The 15,182-nt window shown below is 38.4% G+C and overlaps 1 protein-coding gene across 6 annotated transcripts in view; it reads right to left on the minus strand.

The window, feature by feature from the left end:
• Positions 1–4,565: 4,565 nt before the first annotated feature.
• The window catches only part of LMO3 (LIM domain only 3), a 60,733-nt gene continuing 50,116 nt past the window's right edge, over positions 4,566–15,182 (minus strand). For all 6 annotated transcript variants that reach the window (XM_087767164.1, XM_087767161.1, XM_009471033.2 and 3 more), the window contains 2 exons: positions 13,933–14,058; positions 4,566–5,197 (listed from right to left, as the gene is read on the minus strand). In XM_087767164.1, coding sequence (XP_087623290.1) covers positions 5,092–5,197; positions 13,933–14,058 — 232 coding nt within the window. In that variant the 3' untranslated portion in view covers positions 4,566–5,091. The remainder of the gene's footprint in view (positions 5,198–13,932; positions 14,059–15,182) is intronic.

Raw genomic sequence — 15,182 nt, forward strand, 5'->3', positions numbered from 1 at the left:
CATCTTCATTTATGAAACTAATCACACAATTACCTGCAGGCATGTGTTAAATATGACACTGGTCTCTGCAAAATAATGGGCCAATTGCAAACAATGAATAAAGAGAGGCAGCTCCATTTATAACTGCTGTTTCAACAGAGCTGTGTTGTAATCAAAGTGATCTGAGGGTGACTCATTAATTAATTGATGTTCTTTTTTATTATGTGCTATTGAGTTAATGAGTAATTTGTGCTAGATAACTCTCTGAACACACTGATTACGTGAGATATTTTCTGGGGCTTTCATACCAATGACATGCTGAATAGGTGGAAGATGGTATTTGCTTATGTATACTCATTATTAGCAGGTTCAGGATGAATATAAATCAGCAGAAGGGCATTTTAAAAGGTATTAGATACACGCAACCCTTACTTTAAGGCTTTCAACAGATACTCTTCAGCTTTTAATGCCTTAAATAGTATTAAAATCAGTTCCTTTATAATACTTCTATCACCCACAATTGGCAGCTTCTAGAAAGGGTGCCTACACAAAAGATTTTTACTAAGAACATGTTTGTGCTAATGGCCTATTACCTTGCACATATTGTATTTTGGTTTCCTTTTGCAAGGTACTGCAGTGAACAGTAAACAGGTTTGGTCTGCATCATTGGACTGAAGTAGGAGAAATGTATTAAGTGAATATGTAATTGGCTTTTTTTATCTAAAGTGGTATTTAAAAGAATAAAAACAGTGTTCTTATATACAGTACACACTTGGCTTTCTGTAGTTTGAGTTGTTAAAGCTTTTGCTTTATTGAAACCACAACATCTCCAATGCCATAGGAGTTTTTTATTCATTAAACAACAAATGGCTAAATTGATAATTTAGTCTGACAACAGCAGCACAGTGGAAGCTTTCAGAAGAATCAGCTAAATGTATAAAATTATACCCAGCAATCACTACAGACCTTCATTTTTGACAAGATTTGTTCTAGGTACAGATGACTGTAAACTACCTACTGCTGAGAAAATTATAAGAAGCTGCTGTATATTACGTTGAAAAAAGCCTTTAAAGTACTTTGTCTGTACAGGCGAAACCTTACCACAGTCCCTGTTTGTTTCTTTTCTCCATAGTCTCCCTTCTCACTGACCACTTTTCAATCTATTTTCCTCAAGTCATTTTATATGTAGGCAATTAGGAACATTTGAGGAGTTGCTGGATGATTTTTCTTTATTTACATTACATAAGCATAAATTTGAGCATTTTGGGAGGGTAGGAAGAGGCAAGAAGATGTGCTTAAAAAAACCAACCCAGAAAATACGTTAAGCAAGATAAAAATACAATTATGAAACACATCAACTTTAGCCCTGGTCACTGCTTCTGCAGAATCCAGGCTGTCTTGATTCATCACCAGTCACGGCAGATAACAGACACAGCAGGTTATGGTCGGCAGAGGAGCTTTCTACAGTTGAAAATCAAGGTTTGATAATTTGTACTTTTTCCATGTGGCTTAAAAAACTGCAACCCAAGAATAATAGATTTTTTAAATTATTGTTATTATTATTTTTGTCTGGCTATACTTAGATATTTGTACAGATAGAGATAAAATACCCTAAAGATAGGAGATACAAGTGGAAGCATTCCTGCCTGGCAAATGAGCATACACTGAGCAATGGTCACTAGGAGAACGTTTTGCTGTACGCAGACAGAGCTTGTTGACACGCACAGTGATGGAGAAGGAAACCTAAAGTAGATAACTAAAAGCAACCCAAAGGAATGGTCTAGGCCTCTGTCAAAAAGATCAATAAAAAGGCCTGGCAGATAATCTCTCTTCAATATTGTCTTATGATATTATACTTTATTGGAGTTGTAAATGTTTCCATTAAATATGTCAACTCCCAGTTATTATTTTAACCACAGGCAAGATGGAAGTTTGACATACAGGAAAACGTGTAACCTATCTTTGACCTATGTCAAATATAAGTTTATACTGTATCCTCTACATACAAATTTTGGATATGCATGTGAATAAGATATATGAGCTTAAAGTGCTTAAAGGAATGCCATACCATTGCAGCACTTCAAACAAGCATATCAAGGTTTCTTTAGCCTTACATCAATTAAGGTTGATAGAACGGTGAGACTGTTTTTTTCTCCATAGCAGGACCACCCTCCTCTTCCCCATTTTGAGCACATGTCACAAAACACACACATGCACATATGAGTAACATGGCATGTAACAATAAGCCACTACTTTCCCATTCCACTCTCTTCATTTACCCCATAGAGAGCCGAGCAGTGGCACTTTGTGGTAATGAGAGAGCCCTTTAGCATTTCCAGCACTATTAGTGGGTACTTGCCTTCATCCCCAACAAAGCCTTCAACAGGCTTCATTGGTTTTGGTGCTCTCCTGCCTCAGATCTGTGGTTACCTAATGGACGTACGAATGCTCTGCTTTTCCCAGAATGTCCTAATGCTACTAGTAACATTTGCATGCATAGCTCTTGGTTTTCTGAAGAGCCAAAAATGCTTTACAAAAGCAGTGTATGCATTGGCCCCATTTAGCAGATAGGGGCAACTGAGGCACAGAGAAGTTGAGTGACTTGCCCAAGCTTACAGCAAGTCAAAGACAGAACCAAGCTCCCTTCTTTCCTGTTCCCCAGCCCTATTTCTGAACCAGGGATTGCTATCCAGTCTGTAGTCTACTAGTGGAAAGCAGAAGAGAGATCTTTCTGGCTTCTAACTGAAAGACACAACAGAGACTGGAGGAGAAAATTGAAGTTTGAATCAAAATAAGATAATATGATTCTTCCCTTTCTGGCCATCCTCACCTTCATGGAAAGGACAACTTGTTTATTGCACTTGAAGTAGATCTGGAAGAGCCTAATAGTACCTCTGACATCAACTGCTTCGTTATCCCAAAGACATTAAGGGACTGTGGAGGGGAGTGGATGAGAGACTTGCGCTCAAGGTTAAGAAGGAAGATAGTCCACAAAATAGGGCTAAATTTCATTTGAAAAACCATGTGGAGCTATTTCTTCTAATTAACAAGAACAGCCTGAGGAGTCGTTGCATTTCTTACTGGTCCTGTATGAGTCAAAATCAAGTTTTGTGAGCCATGCTTATTTTTAAAAGCGTTCACAGCCAGAAACAAAACCGCACTATAACAATAGGTATTAGAACTAAAGATCCATTTCTAAGTCAAGCCACTGTGCAGTGTACTCCAAACCATACCCTAGAGGAATTACCCTACCGGATTACAAAGTTTCTTTCCCTATGCCCAGGAAAAACATGTTGAAACTGCGCAACAGGACAGGACGAGCAGGGAAGGACAGCACTCAACTTGAGCAGAGGTGAGGGGTTCTGAGTCTAAATAAAAACAAGAGCTCAGCTTCACAGCAACATAGGGTATAGTGGGTTTCTTTCTTTTCTTTTTTTTTTTTCTTTTTTTTTTTTTTCTTAATGTTCTTTTAAATGCAGGCTGTTTTCCTGGTGAGCTAGATCACAGTGGCAAAGAGAAAAGAATGAAATATGCTTTTAACAACTTTTTAAACATTCATCCTGCTTTCCTTTGCCCAACACCTGTAAGCTCTGTCAGGGGCATGAGCACTTAGGGACATCCTGCTGATGCAATAGCTTCATGGCTTTAAAAACAGAGGTCCACCTCTCCTAGAAAATGGACTGATTGCCAACAGTAGCTGTCAGCAGTGACTCCACCTCTGTCAAAAGGATTTTAATTGCCAGTATTGATGGGACAAACCTGTAGGATGTTGGCATGGACAGCAAAGTACCTGTGCAGTCGAGCGTGGTAGTTCTCACTTTCTGTATTGGTATTTCAAAGTTTTGTCCCATCCACAGCAGCATTTAAATCACCTTCAGCATTCACTGAGGTGGGTAATTAGTAACCAGTCACTCTCCTGGTGTCAGCTCGGGGTCATTTCCTTAAAGTAAATAGACCCTCAGAGGGGGCTGTTTACAGTGCCTTCTACTTTCACTTTTTTCCAGGGTTTGTTGAGGGGACAGCCCCAGAAAACTTTAGGGTTAAGCCCTGATTAAAAAAAAAAAAGAAAAAGGAAAGTGAGAGAAAGAGAGAGAGAGAGACCCCTCAAATTTTAAGAAATTTTAAAAATGTATATAAACCAAAGTCCTCTCCCTTTCCTCCCCCCCCCAAATTAAATGATTTCAGAAAAATAACATATATTTTTTTTATATATATATATATAAAATAAGATACCCAGAGGCACTGGTTCGCATTAGGGCTTAATTTCCAGCTAAATTAAAAATCAAATCCAGGCATTTTGAATGCCTCAGGGGTACAAAAGCAGCACCCAAAATCATTAACTTTTGCACCTTTTATAATATATCCCAAACCGGTCAGATTTGCTTTTCAAAATTTTGTAGTAAAATAAAAGTGCTCTTTCAGGAAAATCTATGCAATTAAACAGCAGATGCTTAACCCCTGAAAAATAGAGGCTTATAACAGAAGTGCTGATAGACCCTTAACCATAGCATCATTAGCAGCAGGTGCTGCTAGAGTTACTAGTTTTCTAAATAGTTTTAATGTAAACAGTATTCTTAAGCTCTAAGTGTAGCATAATGGTTGGGATTTGCTCTTTAATGCTTTTTACTAGAAAGATACAGCTCATTTAAAATAGCTGGTAGATACAGAAAGCATAAATATACAGGAAGTTTAGACACTGATTGTACTAAATGCAACAATACAAAGAAGCAAACAGGAACACAAATGGTAACACAATAAAACTGTATTACATTTGTGCTTCAAATATTACAATACATTATATACAATAGTCCAAAATAAACATCTCATGCCAAATGACACAAAAAGAAACATAAACCCCAAACAAACCAAAAACCCCAAGAGCAAGCAAAAAGAATCCAGCTGTATGTACAGTACCTTTTTAATTAACATTCAACTCTGAACTGGAGCAATTTTCACTACATACAGATGCAGTCCGCCTTTTATTTCACGCAACCATTCTGTCTCCCTATATCTATGCTATTCAGTAGGTTCCTGTGTCATTTCTTATATACATGTTGAGCAAAAAAGATAAAAGAACATAGTGCTTTGTATTCTTAATGATGTGGCATCAGATCAGCGAACCTGGGGTGCATAACCTTCTTTCATTAAACCCTCCTCATAGTCTGTCTGGCACAGAATCATGTTGTTCTTCAGGAAAAATTTGTCTCCAACGCAAAATCTGAAATTACAACAATAAAGGGAAAAAAAAGGTAGTTTCAGGATGAATGATGTGATATGATCTTACATGTAAGGATTGTACAACAAGCGTTTGTGATTTTGTTGTACTGACCACATGGCTCGCACCTCTGCTCTCTGTCGCAGCGCACGCAGACGCGCGCACGGATGTGAAAGCCCAGCGGAGGAAGTGCTCTGGTACCAGAATTAATCCTGTGCTTTCAACAAAATCTAGTGCACTCAAGCACTTCTGCTTCCCCAGCCAAAGACTTCATGCAAAGCCCACCGAATACTGTGGGAGTCTTGGATCAGGTCACTAACACACAGGTAAAACAGAACGAATATCCCAGGCTACTGAGTTGAGTGAAAAGTAAATGTCCTGCTTTCACGCAAATCAGAAGGAAAACGAAGTGATGGCGTGGAGTAGGAAGCTCATCTGAGATACATCACATTTGTCTTGTGCAGGCGTACCAGTAAGAATTTCTTGTTATATTCCAGTTGGATATTTTACTAGAATTGATTTAAGCCAGTGGTTCTGAGAATCTTTTCTAGCATACACGCAACTTTACGTATATTGTGGTGTGAACTAGAGACACACAGGCAGGTATGCAGAGAAACCTATTTTTTTTCCTTTTCCTGTAGGAGTTGATTACAAATTTAGTTACTCAACTAACTACTCACTCTCTTGTGGTATCCATATACCTACCTTGTTATACGATTATGTGCATCAGAATGATCTGATTGCTACAAAATGCTACTGAGATATTTCATTTGATTTTCTCTGATGAGAAGGAAAATCACGTAACGGTAACGCTTCTGGCTGGCTGGCTTCAAACTCCGAGTAAAGTAGGATTTCCCAGCTAAGCAGTACACTTGAATATAAGAAGGCTCTTCACTGACACCCCCCTCAACCCTTCCCCCCGACAAAGCCAATCTTCTTGAAGATACTTAGGGAGCAAGTGAATAGGGCCAATGCATAGAAAAAGAGTTTCCCTAGTGACTGCCTTAGCAGGGTTACGTGCCTTTGTTTATAGTGAACTCTCCAGCTATAAAATATATCGGGAGGCACTGCTCACATTATTCCAATTAAAATGAAAGAAAGTAACCTAAATGAACCCCTTAACACTGATGTGAATAAATGAAACCAGTTTCTACCAGCTAATTATGGATCTCGCTACATAAAGTATTGTTTAATGTGTAACGGATTATAATGTCCTTTTTTGTATAATTTCCAAATGGTGACATCTTGGACACAGTTAGGGTCAGATATAAATGCTTGTGTTGTTTACGGTAGATTTAACAACGGAGTAGCTATGGGGATAGCTGTATATGTATTTAATTGTAACAATTTAACCTTCAAATAGTGGTGCCTGCTGTAGTTGACCCGGTAAAACTACGTAAATGACACAGGCTGACCCGCCTGACCTCTGATAGTGGTCTCTCTTTATCAGATAGTCAATTTCTAATGATGTTCAAGCAGAAATCTTGGTGAATTGTCACAGATTAAATTGTGTATTGAAAGCAGTCCTTTAATGTTTTGTGAAGTTGGAGGTTTAAATGAGTAGCAGTTGGACTGATTTACATTTGTGAAGATTGGAATGCTAGACAAAGAGTGAACCCATTTATTTTCCAACTGGGTAGCTTTGGAAATTTATCCTTATGCTAGCTAAATAGATAGAGGGAAAATAGTGTAATAAAAAAGTGGATTGAAAAGAATTAGCTCTGCTCTTAAAGGAAAATTGGTTTGTTTATTTGTGGACTTTTTTTTCTGTAGGATTACTGCCTGCTGCTGATGATGATTGAAAATAGAGATTATGGAATGATCCCGAAATCTTTAAGTTATTTATGGTCAAGACTCTTTTATAGAATTTACATGTTCCTGCTATCCTTCCCGCCCCAATCCTGCTATATTAGGCTACTAACAATACAAAAGGATTTTGAATAGGTGTGTTGAAATGCAGAATTCTTGAAGCAAACAAGTTCTTTGGTGGTTTCTCTAGTTTCCACCCTTTGTATTCTTGTCCATTGACAACAATGCTACCAGATTAGGTAAAGGAGTCTTAACTAGTGCTAATATGTAAGTGTGTTTTTCCCAAAGGAGTCACATTTTTAAAAAAAAAAAAAAAAGTCCTTCTTAGTTTCTGTTAAAGGAACATACAGATGAATGTGGACTAAAGCAGGGGAAGTTAAGTATCGTGACAAATCAGTCACTCCACCACAGTTAGCCCAGTATTGCATGCATCAAAATCCTGGCTGAAGGATTTTGTTCCTCAGCCCTCAGAGAAGTGCCACGGTTTGAATTAAACTACACCAGCTACACAAGGGAGTCAGGATGCCTTTCCCAATAAAAAGTGTCAATGCCTTTTGCTTTTGCTATGTTAATATGTCGAGCCAGAAATGCTCTACCTATGTCTACACGGCATTTGACAGCTTTATGCATGAGTGGCTTTACACATACACAGTTCCACAAATCATTTACCTTCCAAGTGTACAGCTGTCTTGCGGGGAGGCTGCCAGTGGCCTGTCTAGACACGCTTGGCTGTGCGATAACCTGTGGGGTGGGGGTCTGTCTGCATGGTAAGACACCCTCTGGGTCCATCTGGGGCTGCGTTTGCGCACTGGGGGGTGATCCTCTGGGCCTTGGGGGAAACCTGTTACTTGCGATACTTACAGTCCAAATTCTGCAACTCTTTTTGTATTGTGCAAGTTCAGCAACCGAAACACATTGGCAGAGACTGACGGTGAGGCTTGCATGTGCCCCTGGGTATTAAATGTGTGAATTATGCACTCATTAGGTGACAAGAGATAAGCACTAGGTGAAAAACATTTAAAGGTGGCATGCTAGCTCCTAAGTACAATGAGACCAGGCAATTAGATGGCTAAAATATGACAAATTCTGTCCATCCACACTTTCAACCTTATTTGACTCTCAAAAGCAGATTTAGCCTCTTCTGAAGTCAAAGAGCTAAATCTTGCAACTACTTCAGATTGGTTTTGCACAGTCTAGGATTTAAACCTGCCTCAGCTTTAAAATGGAAGGGTAAATTCAAGTCTAGCCTTCCACCTCTGGCAACTGTTTTTTTCATGGAATTGGCATAGGATGTAAATCAGGGCACAATTTGGGCACATATATCAAATGGAGTCAAGGAGCATATTGAGATGCCACTGGGTTAGGAGTACATAATGACACAAGACTATTACTCTTCTAGCAGGCAGATGGTAGTCTTCAGCCTTCCCTAAAACCCTCGCCCAATTTATTTAATAGGCATGCAAGATGAACGGGGAAAAATATACAATAGGCCGCATTAACATGCCAGATTGGACTTACCACCATAAATTGATAATACTACTTTTGACACAACTGTGACATTAGTAGAATGACCATTATAATTAACCTACATCCTAGAACTCCTGTCATGTTTTACAATGGCAAAAGGAAGGCCATTTATATTACAAAATGACCTCTGTTATCACCTTGTTTGGAAGGAGGTGTGCCTAGACTAATCACAAGAAGTATAAAACTTCCATTTTGAGAAATAGCTATTTCATTGTTCAGAACAGATATTTAAGGAGATCTCACTGCTATCTGTCATCTTTTCTGATGTACAGGACATGTGTCAAGGTACTGAAGACTTCTTAAGAAAGCGAGAGAAATGTTGCTGTGAACAAAGATGGCTGTGTGTGAAGTGCCTCCTCTGGTAATGTCAGATCTTTGTTGTTGTAGAAAGGAACAAAATCTGGAAGCATTTAATTGATTTCCTCGAGGATAAAGAAAGCTCAGACTTATCCCACCCACACCCTTCCACTCTGCTTCGTGCACTCAGTGATGTAACTTCGTCCTTTCCTCTTTTTTTTTAAAGCTCCTTTGGGTTTCCAGTATAACTCAAATTAATGTTAATCTATATGCATCACTAAGAGAATAAAGCCACTTTTTTACATCACAGTTCCTCAGTCCACACCTACAGTTTACTAATTCTAGAGTTCCGTCAAAATGTCCATTTATTGTCAAAGACTGGAAAGGGGGAGCTGTGCCTGGATTTGCACATTTTTACCAGTACGATGTGGTATATGTACACACAGAATCCTAGTTTGACTTACAATGACAAACCTCAACTTGGTGTGCTTTTCATTTACTATTTTTTTAAAAGCGGGTATGGAAAATGTATTAATTTTTATTCTAAATATAGAGACACTCAATGAAAATAAGCAGTATTCAGGTCTTCAGAATTTACAGAATGACCACTCATGCAAAAATCTAATGTTGGTGTCTGAAACAAGGATGTCCCTGGCATTACATTCCCTGCCGCCCCCCCCCCCCCCCCCCCGCTTGACGGAGAACAAAGGCAGCATTGTGTGGGCATTTTACAGTTTATACTGGAGGTAAGTGTTTACAGCTACATCAGGACAATGATTTGAATGAGTATGTAACCATTTCCAGTTCAGTTCCCATTAAAATAAAGACTGTTTCGGATAGAAGGATAGAACAGTGGATTTAAACACCCCTCAGTGATAGCAGATGGGGGTTTTAAACCATACCCTGAGCTGACTTCAGACAGCAGCGAGAAAATATCACAGAAGTATGGAACAAGCTGCTAAAGCAGCCGACAGAGTGAAAGGAAGGACACTGAAACTCCGGAAAGTGGGAAAGCCGAAGGCAGACTGAGATCATCGCTGTAGTCAAAAGTGTCAAGCAAAGATACAGCTGAGCCCACTTGCAAGATTTTCCACTCCATTTTCCTAGTCACACACATGCAATCTGACAAAGTGTGAAAGGCAGTGTCTGTTTACAAGTTTATTTTTCCAGTGGTTTCCATTTTTTTCCCTTTAAATTTTCTGCAGAAATCAACTGTATCGGGGCTACTGCCAATGTGAGGTGAAGTGCTTCTGAGGAGAAGTTTAATATGTTTACAGAGAAGAAAGGGGAGCACTCACACCATTAAGATGACTGTCACTAAGCTCTGCGGGTATTTAGGAGATGGAAAAACTTCAAATTAGGAGTAAGCTGGACAGAGACATGAAAGATAAGGGGATGCTAAAACCTTTAGGCTAGGAGCAGAGCTTAATATTCACAAAATCCCTACAGCTTTAAGCATCAGTATCAAGAAAAAATGGGGACAATATGTCAAAAACTGGCTGGTTGGAGCAATTAGATCCTAGAGCTGAATAGCTTTATGAAAGGGAAAATAGGAGACAGTGCGTATTTGATACCAGGGGACTAGGCTCAGTGGCTCAGGAGATCTCTTTCAGTCCTGTCTATGTCTCCAGTCCTGTCTACAGTCTGTCTTCCTAGAATACAGTATGTGAGACAATGTGTTTTTCTTCTGAGTCTGAAAATCTAGCCTTTAGGAGGCCAATAAAAGGGGACAGGCACATCAGAGGTGGAGTTTATGGCCCAAAAACAGAAGTCCTCTGAAATCAAGGGGGTCTAACTACCACCCACACTGAGACTTGAGCTGGATAGTGAGTTACAGATACTCAAAAATAATAAAGCAAACAGTGAAGTTTTACATAAAAGCAGAATAAACACCGAATCTTTCACAAAAAGCACTAGGCAAAAACAGGCAGGCCCCTCTCACCTGGGCCAGGATCAACTATTTAAAGGGCAGGAATATGAGGGCCATGCACTAGCAAGCCCGAAGAACGGGCTGCTCCAAGGATCAGTGTGATGCGAGTTAATATAATTATTAGCTAGCTTGAAAGGCAGAAGGCATTGGAAGGCGCAACCAGGCACAAAACGTCAGAAGAAATTCAGTGTTGGCAAAGACTAATGCTAACTGAAGAAACATTTCAGTCTACTGATGAACGTTGCACATATTCTGTTAGGAAAGAGCCTAAATAGTAGACGATAACTGAAAATCTGAAATATGGAACCAAACAGAGAGCATTATGTACTCTCTGGTAGTACTCCAGCTATGTTGTACTTGTATCAGTATAAAGAATGACCCAAAAGATTTAAAATTTAATGGGGAAAGAGAATGTGAAGGTGGGGAATAAGGTCAAACATACATGTCTTGCAATAGCTGGTGAGCCCTGCTACCTCCATTGGTGATTTTTGGATATCTCTGATGCATTTGTAAATAAAAATATTGCCTTCAATAAATAAATACCACATTAGGGATAGTGGCTGGAGTGAAAGGGAAGAGCCGATTTAAAAAAGCTCAAGAACATTATTTTGCATACAAAGGGGCAGCATGGAAGAAAGAAAGAAAATTAAACTGCTATCTTATAAACTCATCCTCCCTCAGAATCTGCTGTTTGATTAGCTTAACTAGAGGGAAAAAAAAGGATCTTGAGAAGGGCAACAGGAATTATTAATGGCATGGTGACTGACAAGATTATTCAGTTTAAAAGAAAAGGAAGAAGTTTCATAGCAAATATAAAAAACCTCCAAAACTGGTGATGGGTCAGGTGTCTAGCATTTCTATCTTTTACTGTTACACAAGTAATGAAAAACAAAAGATTTTAAGCTATTTATTAATGAAAGAATGTAGTCAGTGGGATGCTTTGCCATAGGAACCACAGAAGAGCTAAGTTGGAGCATCCATGAAATAGGATTTATTACAAAAAACAACAAAATTAATTCTTCAGAGTGCCACTAGCCTCAAATTGTGAGGAAAAAAGGTACCCTACAGGCAGTCTGTTTTATTAGGCTCCATGAGAGCTATTGCAATATAATCAGGATTAGGGCCACTTTTGAGAATTTCTGAAATGCTTTGAAACTTCTGGAACTGCTTCCTATTTTGACTAGATGAACTAGACTGTATTTCAGGTAAATCAGTTCTTTTGTTCCCAGCCTAAGACTCCTGTAAGACTATTTCAGCAACCCTTTGCCCAAACTACATGCAAAGTAAAAATCAAATAAGAGACTAGATTGAAGGCTCAGGAATGACAAGGCTAAGAATTATTAAATATCCCAGGAAAGCTCTGTTTCAGAAGCACCTAACAGCACTTTCCCAGGGGGATCAGTGGCCCTAGGGCATAGTATGACGTATATTAGCCTCAAAGTGAAATTGTACATTAGTTCACGCTTGTAATGGTAAAAGAAAGACGAATATTAAAAATAATCACAACAGCTTCGCTTTTAGGGGGGAAGAAAGTTCACTTCCTCAGATCCAAGAGTGCCAACTATGATGAAAATCTTTTGCACTCAGGGTAACAAACATTGTCTGCTTTGCTTGACTGATGAAGATTAGCTGACTTCTTACATTAAAGAAGTTTGTCTTGTATGGGCTGAAGTGACAAGACAATAACTAAGTGCTAATTGTGCATAACCAACACTAAAGATATGCAGCCCCATTATGGCATGTAATAAATGAAGCGAACAACAGAAATATATTAGGCACTTTAATAATGATACTAGAATCGTGGCTTGAAAAAAACAGGGATGTGAAGGGTTTAAGAAACGAAACCTAGGAGGGTGCGTGTGTCTTACTTAAGTGGGTACTACCGGAGGCTCTGCCTGCCTTACTCAGAATACAGCCTCTTAGTTCTGTGGCAAGACAAAATTGATATAGGACTTTAAATAGCATTAGAACCTATAATTACCTTGCATTATTATATAGTTTAAGCAGTGGTTATTACTTGCCTGGTATTTTAATTTCCCATGCAACATGATGAAAAAGGTCAATTTGGCTTTTTTTAAAGAGCGTAATTGTAGTGTGCTACACTTATTAGCAGCTGTACATTTTATGGTTCTTTAGGGAGGTTTGATTTTTAAATTACTACAGTGTTACAAAATAATACACTGTAGGACAAGGTGAGTTAGCAAAGCTTATTTAGAGCTGTATCTAACTTTGGCGTGTTAGACTATTATCTTCCTAATTTTTTGTTACTTCCCTAGAAATGTACTTCTCATGTTTCTTCCCACCTGAAAATGAAAAAAAATATGAATGCTATAAAACTCTAAATAAGATCATGTAATAACTGAAAAAAACATAATAAGTACATTAAGGAGCGGACATAATTGGTTCTCTCATTTCCTAGACCTCATAGAAGTCACTAGCAAAGCTGCTAGCAGCTCTTGTGGAGTTAGAAATAGAGCTCTCAGTGAAATCTCTTGACAGGATTTGGCCACCACTCTGAATGTAGTTGCTATAAGTTCGTCTGTATTTGCCTCTGAAAAATTCAGTTGTTACAATTTTACCACTTTTGACATTCATTCTGCAACTGTACCATATGGGTGATGCTTCAGAACAAAGTGTCAGGTTTGAATCCTTGGGATTTTTACAGCCTACAGTTAGGATATGGAAATAAAAATATGGCATAAGAAGTGCAATGCTGCTACAGAGAAAATGGTGGGAACAACATCTTTTAAATTTAAATGATTACAGTTCTGGCAACAGGAAGAAACAACATGTACTTTAAAAGAAACACATGATAAAAATGAAGAATTAAAGTGAAAATTAATGTAATAATGACAAATGGTACTGCTATGTTCTTCTGCAGAAAAGGATCTCAAAGTCCTTTATAAATATTAACTAACTAAACTTGACAGACAACCTTTTGAAGGTGAGGAAGTAACATTATTCTTGTTTATTGATGCGGGATTTGAGGCACAAAAAGTTTTCTGGCCAAGGTCATGAAAGATGTTCTGTATCAGTCCCAGGAAAAGTATCCAGGTCTTACTCTCGATCTTGGGTTTCCACTAGTGGTAGATGTTTCCTCTTCACTTGAATGTATGCCCACACCGGTGCCGAATTAGCACTTAGCTTATGGAACAGACCCAAGAAATTCTCTTACCTCTGATTACAAAGTTGACATGCAAAACAGTCCAGGTGATAAACATTGTCCTTTGCTCTCATCACCATCTCAAAAGCAGGTATGAGCTTACTGCAGGCAGCACAGTTTCCTGTAACGCCAAATAACCTGGAGATACAGAAAGAAATATATTCCTGAAGATGCTTAACTGAAAAGAAAACCACACTTTCTTTTTTTTTTTAATCTTCCCCCACCCCCAGCAGTTGCCTGGCCTTTGATTGACTTCCCAGCACACCTCTTTTTGGAAAGGCTGGTCTTTGGTGGTACAAGTCTGCCCAATTTACAATACAAAGGCATAGTCCTTTTTGCCGGAGAGAGCTTTATGAAGCAGTGACAGACTAATATTGCACCTATTGTGATGTTATTTTTTTCTGCAGGTTATAGTGACCTTTCTTGATAAAAGAAACATCTTGTAAAACTAAACAGAGAAATAGTAAACACATTAGGGATGTTACATAACTGTGCAGACAGAGGTCAAGCTGTTTGCATACGCGGGAAGAGTCTTCTGCTTGGATCCTGCCGTACAGATGAGAGCCACATAACCTTGGCTTTTGGCACTATTTATTATTAAAACACACTTTAGCTAGAAAAGAAATAACACTTGAAAAAGCCAATATTCTTCGCATTTTTGACATCTAGTGCTAAAAGCTTTACCACTATTATTAAAAGAACATTTTATGAACAAGTCATTTAAATCGTCAGAAAGCATTAGCGGTTCATGCACCTTACAACCCTATACCATAGTTATTGCTATGATTATGTTATTCAGGTAGCACATTAAAGTAAATGAGGCTGTAAACTATATATAGCCACATCAGGAGTAGAAGTATAAAATACTGTAAGAACAATATAAAATGCTGTTTTTGCCAGACATCTATATAAATTTTTTTTTAAATTCTCTTTGTTAAAGATTTTTCAGTACTTTTCAAGTGGGTGTATTAAAAAAAAAAATCACACATATGCATCCTTTTGTAACATAGAAGGATTATAATGAACAAGAAAAAATACGTTAGCTCTACATGGCAGCAATCTTTGAAACTAAGTTTATTTAAACTACTTAATAGTTGTGATGGATTATTAAAAGTAATGCTCTGCTTGTGCACCGCAGTTAATGCTGTTTTTAACTATGAAGCACACTAGATGAAAACGCCACATCTGCCAGTTTTCTTTTTTTCCTCAACATCAGGCTGACAGCAGAAAAATATAATGGCTCTCAAGGGAAACACCAAATT

The sequence above is a fragment of the Nipponia nippon genome, unplaced genomic scaffold (genome assembly GCF_047370975.1).
Source record: "Nipponia nippon isolate SJK-2023a ecotype South Korea unplaced genomic scaffold, ASM4737097v1 scaffold_3, whole genome shotgun sequence".
NCBI lineage: Eukaryota > Metazoa > Chordata > Aves > Pelecaniformes > Threskiornithidae > Nipponia > Nipponia nippon.